The sequence below is a fragment of the Medicago sativa genome, chromosome 2 (genome assembly GCF_051527215.1).
Source record: "Medicago sativa cultivar Bolivia chromosome 2, Bolivia_mono, whole genome shotgun sequence".
Taxonomy (NCBI): domain Eukaryota; kingdom Viridiplantae; phylum Streptophyta; class Magnoliopsida; order Fabales; family Fabaceae; genus Medicago; species Medicago sativa.
In genome coordinates, this window is record NC_140750.1 from 8,689,482 (window position 1) to 8,696,995 (window position 7,514).

The following is a 7,514-nucleotide window of genomic DNA, read 5'->3' on the forward strand; positions in this document are numbered from 1 at the left end:
ATGTATTTCACCAATCACTCTAAATTTTGTTGGTATTTTATTCGCAACAAAAAATTAAGAGAAATTATTTTCTCATCCTCGGTACTTTTCACTCTCTTCTAAAATTCTCATTTTCCCTCCATTCCAATTATATTATCCGAAATGGTTTTTGATTATTTCATATTGGGTTTTTCAATCATTGCAAATCTGAACATGCAAGAAGTTCAAAAAAGTAAGTTTGCATTGAAGCTTGTGTTCAAGCCCTATAATTTAAGGGGGTGTATTGTATTATGATTCTAGAGATTTTAAGCATTTTTATCATGAAAAAGTTTTGTAATATTCAATCAAAAAAAAAATTAACTTAAAACAAGTCTTGTGGTATTCAATCAAGATCTTTTGTCATTTAAAAAAGTTTTGTGGTATTCAATCAAGATTCTTCATCACTTAAAAAAGGTTTTGTCGTATCCAAAATCATTCAAATTTAGAATGATTGTTTAATAAATTGGATTTTCATGGATTTTGTGGGATTTTATAGTGAAATTTTAGCATGAAAAAAAAAAATCTTTCATGAAAACATGAGATTTCTTAGGATTGTTTGTTATTTTACTATCTCTTCTCTCTCTCTTTTGTCCCTCTCGCTCCCTCCCCCCGCTCTATCTCTCCCATAAAAAAAAAGTAAAATAAATAAAATAGTATGTATTGAAAATATTGTGAAAGAGAGTGTGTTTTGATCATTTTTTTTTAATGAGTCCTTAAAATTAATAAAATCTTTTGAAATATCTTAAAATCCATAAAATCATTTCAAATCCTTTAAAATCTTATAAGTTAAATCCATTGAAATCCAAATTGTAAATCTGGATAGACTTTTAAAATCATCAAAGTCATTAAAATCATGCAAAGTCTTTTAAAATCCTCAAGAATTTTTTAAACAAAAATTGTCCGTTAAAATCATAATCCAATACACTCTCTTATGTGTTCAAAACATAAAAAAGGAGCAAAAATATGTCATTAAATCTCGTTCTACCTCAACCCTCAACAACAACGCAATTCAACCACAACAATTTCAACCCATTAATACAACAATATTAATATTTGCAACAACATAATTAAATACAACATCAGAACTAAATTTTTCATCGAATCTATTCATGCATGCTCTGATTCTTTTGTGTGCCCCGAACCAAATCAATTATTTTTGAATAGCATGAGCTAATCTCACCAAGGTAGTGTCTAATTCGATGAGTCCCTTCAAACTATAATGACCAAATATATTGTCACGAGTTAGCCTTTATAGTTCCCTTGTACTCATTATCAATATTTGTACTCTCAATCAATTGTTCCCTTGTACTCATAGTTTGCTAATGATAATGGTTTGAGATTCATTATTTTACTTGTGCTAAATTTGAGATCATTACAACAAGGTGTCAACCTAGAGACAAAAGTTTGATAGTATAATCTCCAAAAATATAGTTTTCATATTCCTTCGAGTATACTACTACTTTAAGAACATTTAGATGTGAATATGATTAATTTTTTGCACTCATTTAATACTTAATTTTCTTTTTTTATCTCTCTCTCTCTTTTTATTACATTATCAAGATATTACATCTATCACATCATATTTCTCGCTCTAGTGGTAGATTGGGCTTGGATGTCTAAATTTTAATTGATAATAATTTTCATCTCCCCAAATCGTGGCAATTGGCAAAATTGTGATCGTGTGACCGTATCCACCTCAAGCAACATAGGCGTTCGTAACCCGACTGCAACTCTGAAACGGTTGCTGATATAAATTTGGTTTTTTTTCTAAAATGTTATTCAATGTTAATTTCATTATTCATTTGTTCTCGTGAGCTTAGCTCAGTTGTTAAGAGACAATGCATAACATATGCAAGGTCTGGGGTTTGAAGAAGCAATCATTATTCATTTGTAACTTGTAAGTATTACTGAAAAATTGGGTTTAGATCCTTTTTATTATTTTTTTCTCTAATTTCTCAATCATTGAATTCTGAATTTCTGAAGCAGGAAGAGCCGTAACTGGTTTTGCTGATGAGGATCCGCATCCAGAGATCTATGAATTGATTTTCATTGTTGTCAATGTAATGATACTAATTTCTTCATAAGATTTCAGAAGAAAGAAAGGCAAGGGAAAGTGCTTTAAAAAATGAATTAGATATTAAAGGAAAATGGCCCTAGAAAAAATGTCCCAAAACCAAAAAACGTGTGATTTTTAAATGTTAACTTGTAAACTCGAACGACTTTACCCGAGTTTACCACGTGTTAACTCACTTAAACTCGTCAAACATTTTGATTTCAACAAAAAACGATTAAACCTCCAAGTTAACACGATTTGTATGCCTATAAACATAAACTCAGTAACACTCGATTTGTGGAACATTGATTCCAATCACAGGGTCAAATAATTTTGCACAACTTCATTTCACATTCTTAGGGAGGACAGATGATAAGAATTTTGTCCTACAAACAAATGACATTTTCGACACAACAAATATCCTCAACAACATATAAAGCAGAACTCCCAATAACTGCATAACACGGTTACAAGTAGAGTTCTTTCTCCATTAAATACTCCCTCCGTCCCTTAATGTAACCACCTATTTGATTTTATTTTTGTCCCTAAATGTAACCCCCTTTTCAAATTACTAGATGCATTTATTACTTTTTTCCTAAACATACCCCTAATTAATACTACTAATTTGTCTTGAAATATGAATAGTCAAATTTATTACACATACAAACAAAGGACAATTTGGTAATATTAATACACAAAACAGACACATTAATTACACTGACAACTTTTCTTAAGAAATGTGAAAAATACAAAGGGGGGTTACATTAAGGGATGGAGGGAGTACAAACTTTTGGAGAGCTCGATTTTTTAGGATGGGAAACAATTATTAGCTTTGCATGGTACAAATAATTCCCACTGACATTATTGAATTCATATGATTAATGTGAATGAAATTTATAATCACAACAAAAATAACTGTTCTCCAAAAAAAGGAAAGAAAAAAAATAAAAAGGCCTCAACACCACACCAGGATGGAATACCAACCAAGGAAAATGATGAATAGAATTGAAAAAAGAGCCATTGCTATAACATTTAAGCTTGGAATAACATCTAACTTCACACATGCATCTCATTCTGTTTGTATTCCACGCTCAACAAATCTTAGCATGAGGTCATCAGCCTCCGCCGACATACCATCTAACACCAGTTTCTTGGTCACTTTCTCACACAATTTTAAATCAGGAATCAAATTTCGTCTAAACATTTGACAAGCCACTTTATATGCTGATAGAGCATTCCCATTAGTCAAATAGCTTTCTATCAGAACATGGCATGTTTTAGCATCAAGTTTTGATGCTGTTCTCAAAACCTTCCCTAGTAGTTTCTCGGCCTCCTCACGGTTCCCAAAATAACAAAGCTTCTCAATAACTTGATTGTATACAGTTTTAAATGGCTGCCTAGCAATCATCTTTTCTAATAATTTCATCATATCGTCCACTCTTCCCCATTGACAAAAACGGTGAATAACAGCCCTGTAAGTTACCGGAGTAGGATCGATTCCCTTGCCAAGCATCCTTGCTATTAACTCAGAAGCCTCATCCAACCTACCTTTCTTCCCCAATGCATCAAACAATGTTGTATATGTGATTGCATCAGGATGTTTATTGCTTAAATACATGTCCTCTAGCATTGATAGAGCTGCGTCCAAGTCACCGATCTGACAGAAACCATAAATTACAGAAGTAAAGTTTACAACATTAACGGCACAGCCCTTATGCAGACATTCTTCTAAGTATTTTTTAGCCTCTACTACATTCTGATTTCGACAAAGCGACTGTATTAGCAGGTTAATGTCAACCGGACTTGGGAGAAAACCTTTTTCAATCATTTCCCTAGTCAAATCACAGGCCTTGGACAATTTTCCCTCCCTACGAAGCCCGTGCATTACAGCACTATAAGTGATGGCATTTGGAGTCCACCAATGTTCCTCACTTACATTTATCATCTCCCTAGCCTCTAATGATTTTCCATTGTGACAGAGCCCATTCAACAGGACTGTATATGTAATAGTATTTGGCTTGCATCCGTGTTTGTACATCTGCTGCAGCATCTTTTTCGCTTCATCTATCTTCCCCACGCGACAAAACCCATCGATAATAGCAGTATATGTTACTACATCAGGATTACAACCTTTTGAGTACATATCGATCACTAAACTCTTCGCCTTATCTATGTTTTTATTTTTACAGAACGAGTCAACTACTGCACTATACCCAACCTTATCAATGTGGAAACCCTTCTCTTCTGCTTCCCTTAGGAAAACAAGAGCATCATCCGCGTGTCCATGCTTTGAAAGTGCGTAAATTAGTGTATTATATGTAACCTGATCCGGTATTAAGTTACTATTTTGAACCATATTCTCCATTAAACGCTTCACTTCTTCAATTTTTCTATCCTTACAGAGGAAAGCCATCACAGTATAATAACTTACTTTATCTGGAGGGCATCCCTTAAATGGCATTTCTGCAATAAGCTCCAATGCATCATCAATCCGATTTAAGTCGCAGTAACCTTTGATCAAACAGTTATAACTGACAATATCAGGTTCAATTCCAGCAACCTTCATTCGTTCAAAGAATCTCAACGCCTTTTCCAATTTATTTCCCTTCACTAAAACATAGATAGCAGTGTTACATATAGACAAATCAGGCTCGACTCCAGCTTTCTGCATCAAGGTCAGAATTCGCAATGCATTCCTCAACATGCCCGCACGGCTATAAGACACCATCACATAACTAAAAGCCTCGGGCGAACATTCAATTCCTCGGCGAGTCATAAGCCGAAGAATCCGCCTAGCACCTTGACACAACCTGGTCTTGCTAAGTATATCCAACATCGTATAGTACACAATAGCATCATGCCTATACCGCCATTGCCTATCAGCCCAGTAAAAAAATTCCAAAGCAATCCTTTCATCATCCTGAGACCGCAAAACAGCACAAACAAGTCGAGGTTTAAGACTCCTTAATGAATGCCTCAAATTTTCTTCAAATTTAGGATTCCAATTTGACCTAAGTGAAATCAACCTACAAACCTCCCTAACAATTGGGTGTCTAAATTCACTCTCATCAATCTCAAATCTTGCAATATTTTCTCTCTGTTTGTTATTACCATTCCCATCAAATGAACTAATAAACTCAAAACTCTCATCAATGTCACTACTACTACCATTTTCTTCAACTTCATCTTCTTCATCTAAATCATCATCAACACTTGCAACAAAACGTGATTCCTCAGAAAACCCATGACCCATTTTCCCAAAACCATCATTGAAACTCTCAGTATTAAATTTACCCTTACATTGAGCTTCAAAACTAGCGGTTGAATCATAACCCAAAACAGAATAATGACTCAAATTCAAATCAATACATGACAAAGGGTTACCGCAAAAACAGGAAGCTAAAGCTTTTCTCAATAGATAACGATTCAACCTCAAAATTGCCATCAACAACAAAAAGATTATATCTTTGTGTTGCTTACAGGTTCAGTAACAATACCCAGATCTCAATATTATCAACAATGGTTACGAATTAATTGAAAATTTCGAAAATTACCTTGAAGATTGAAGTGGGACACTGAGAAAGAGTGAAACCATCTTCAAAGGTTAAACATTTCGTTCCAATGTCTTTCTTGTACTTGGTATGGGTTTATGTGTTTCTTCACGAAAAATATGAGAAAAAAAAAACAATATTTTAATGGGTTTATTATTTTTTAGAAAGACAGGCACGATATCGTTCCGTCCGTTTTTTTTACTGCACTAACGCATGTGATTATTATGTTTGTTCTGAATTCTGAATTGAGTAAAACTTACAGGTTATTCTGAATTCTAATGGAGAGGGCTGATAGAGGTTGAGAAAAACTAAACAATATGGGAACGAACTATGAACTTTGAGAATCCTATTTATTAATATTTAATATAGTGCTAACAAATCTTTTTCTAAAATATTTTGAGTCCTAATCTTTTTTTTTAGAAGATTTAAAGTCCAATATTTAACATTATTTTTTGCTCACGTTTGTTATTAATATTTTTTTAGAGGATTTAAAGTCCAATCTTTAATAATATTTTTTGCTCATGTTTGTTACTAATATTTTTTTAGAGGATTTAAAATCTAATCTTTAACATTATTTTTTGCTCACTTTTGTTACATTTGTTTTAATATTTAAATTAAATTTATTCTTATATATTTGTTACATGTGTTTATTTATATTTAAAATTAAGGGTATTTTAAGAAAGAAAAGTCCAACCCAAAAAGTGCTGAAATGGGTAGTTTTCTTTATATATACTATAGAAGTATAAATATTAACTTTTCGTCTTAATCTCCCTGAAAAATTTCTTCGACTTTTAGTCTCATATGTTTTTTGTCCCTATACATATATTAACTTTTCGTCTTAATTTCTCTGAAAAATTTCTTCGACTTTTAGTCCCTCAATTTCCATCTTTATTTTTTGTCTTCCTTTTAAGTAAACTCATATGTAGAATTCATATTTTTGATAAAATTTTGCTAAAAAAATTAGAATTTATAATATTATAAGAATCTCTTCAAAAAAAATTAGAATTTATTAACAAAAATGAATTTTTATATTTTTTGGGGTTAAAAATTCATATTTAATTCATGTTTTGTTAAAAAGAATCAATTTTTTTAGGGATTTTTACAATATTCTACACAATTTCATTAAAAAATACATTAGTTGACTTAAAAATATGAATCAAAAGTTGTGATTGAAAATTTTATAGGAACTAAAAGTCGAAGAAAAACTTTAGAAGGACTAAAACGAAAAAAATTAATATATTTATAGGGACCAAAATCATGTTTACCTTTATTTTTTTATGTTCAATATTTTTCACTATAAACTCACAATTTATAGTAAAAAATTGCGATATGGGGGTATAGAATTTTGGGTGAATTTTTTGTCATTCGCTCGAAAAACTTTTACTATAACCTTTACAATAAGAAAAACCTTTTGTCATTCACCCGAAAAAGTTATTTTTACAAAAAGAAAACGATGTGACAACATCCGAATTTATAGCATAGAATGACAAAATATGGATAAATAATATGATAAAATTAAAGTCATCGGAGTACTCATGTTTTCAGATCTACAACATTGACGCACAAATCATTGATTGAATAATCAATTCTAATATGAACCAAATGAACAACGCAACAAGATGAAAAATCAGACAACATTGTACTAGATGATGAAGAACACAACGATGCACTCAGACGACGAAATCATGAAAAAGAAAAATCTAAATCTATGTAAAATCATTTGTTTAGATTGAAATATAGAGAAATGAATCCCCTAAAAAACAAAAAGAGAGTTGTTGCATGCATAAATTTACCTAACAATTTGGCTAAATTGTAATGGTGATCATTATCACCATGTTCATCGCAACCTAACCTCTTCAATCTCTCGTGCATTATTTTTTTTTTCTTTTATG

General features: G+C 31.8%; 1 protein-coding gene across 1 annotated transcript; it reads right to left on the reverse strand.

Moving 5' to 3' along the window:
• Positions 1–2,953: 2,953 nt before the first annotated feature.
• On the reverse strand, positions 2,954–5,738 carry LOC146944242 (Tetratricopeptide repeat (TPR)-like superfamily protein). The gene has a single exon (XM_085742640.1). It carries the CDS (start codon positions 5,514–5,516, stop codon positions 3,141–3,143), a length of 2,376 nt encoding a protein of 791 aa, XP_085598766.1. The 5' UTR covers positions 5,517–5,738; the 3' UTR covers positions 2,954–3,140.
• Between the last annotated feature and the right edge of the window lie 1,776 nt (positions 5,739–7,514).

Excerpts from the sequence above, each read along its gene's own strand:
- LOC146944242 (XM_085742640.1), bottom strand. The coding sequence starts at position 5,516 with ATGGCAATTTTGAGGTTGAATCGTTATCTATTGAGAAAAGCTTTAGCT.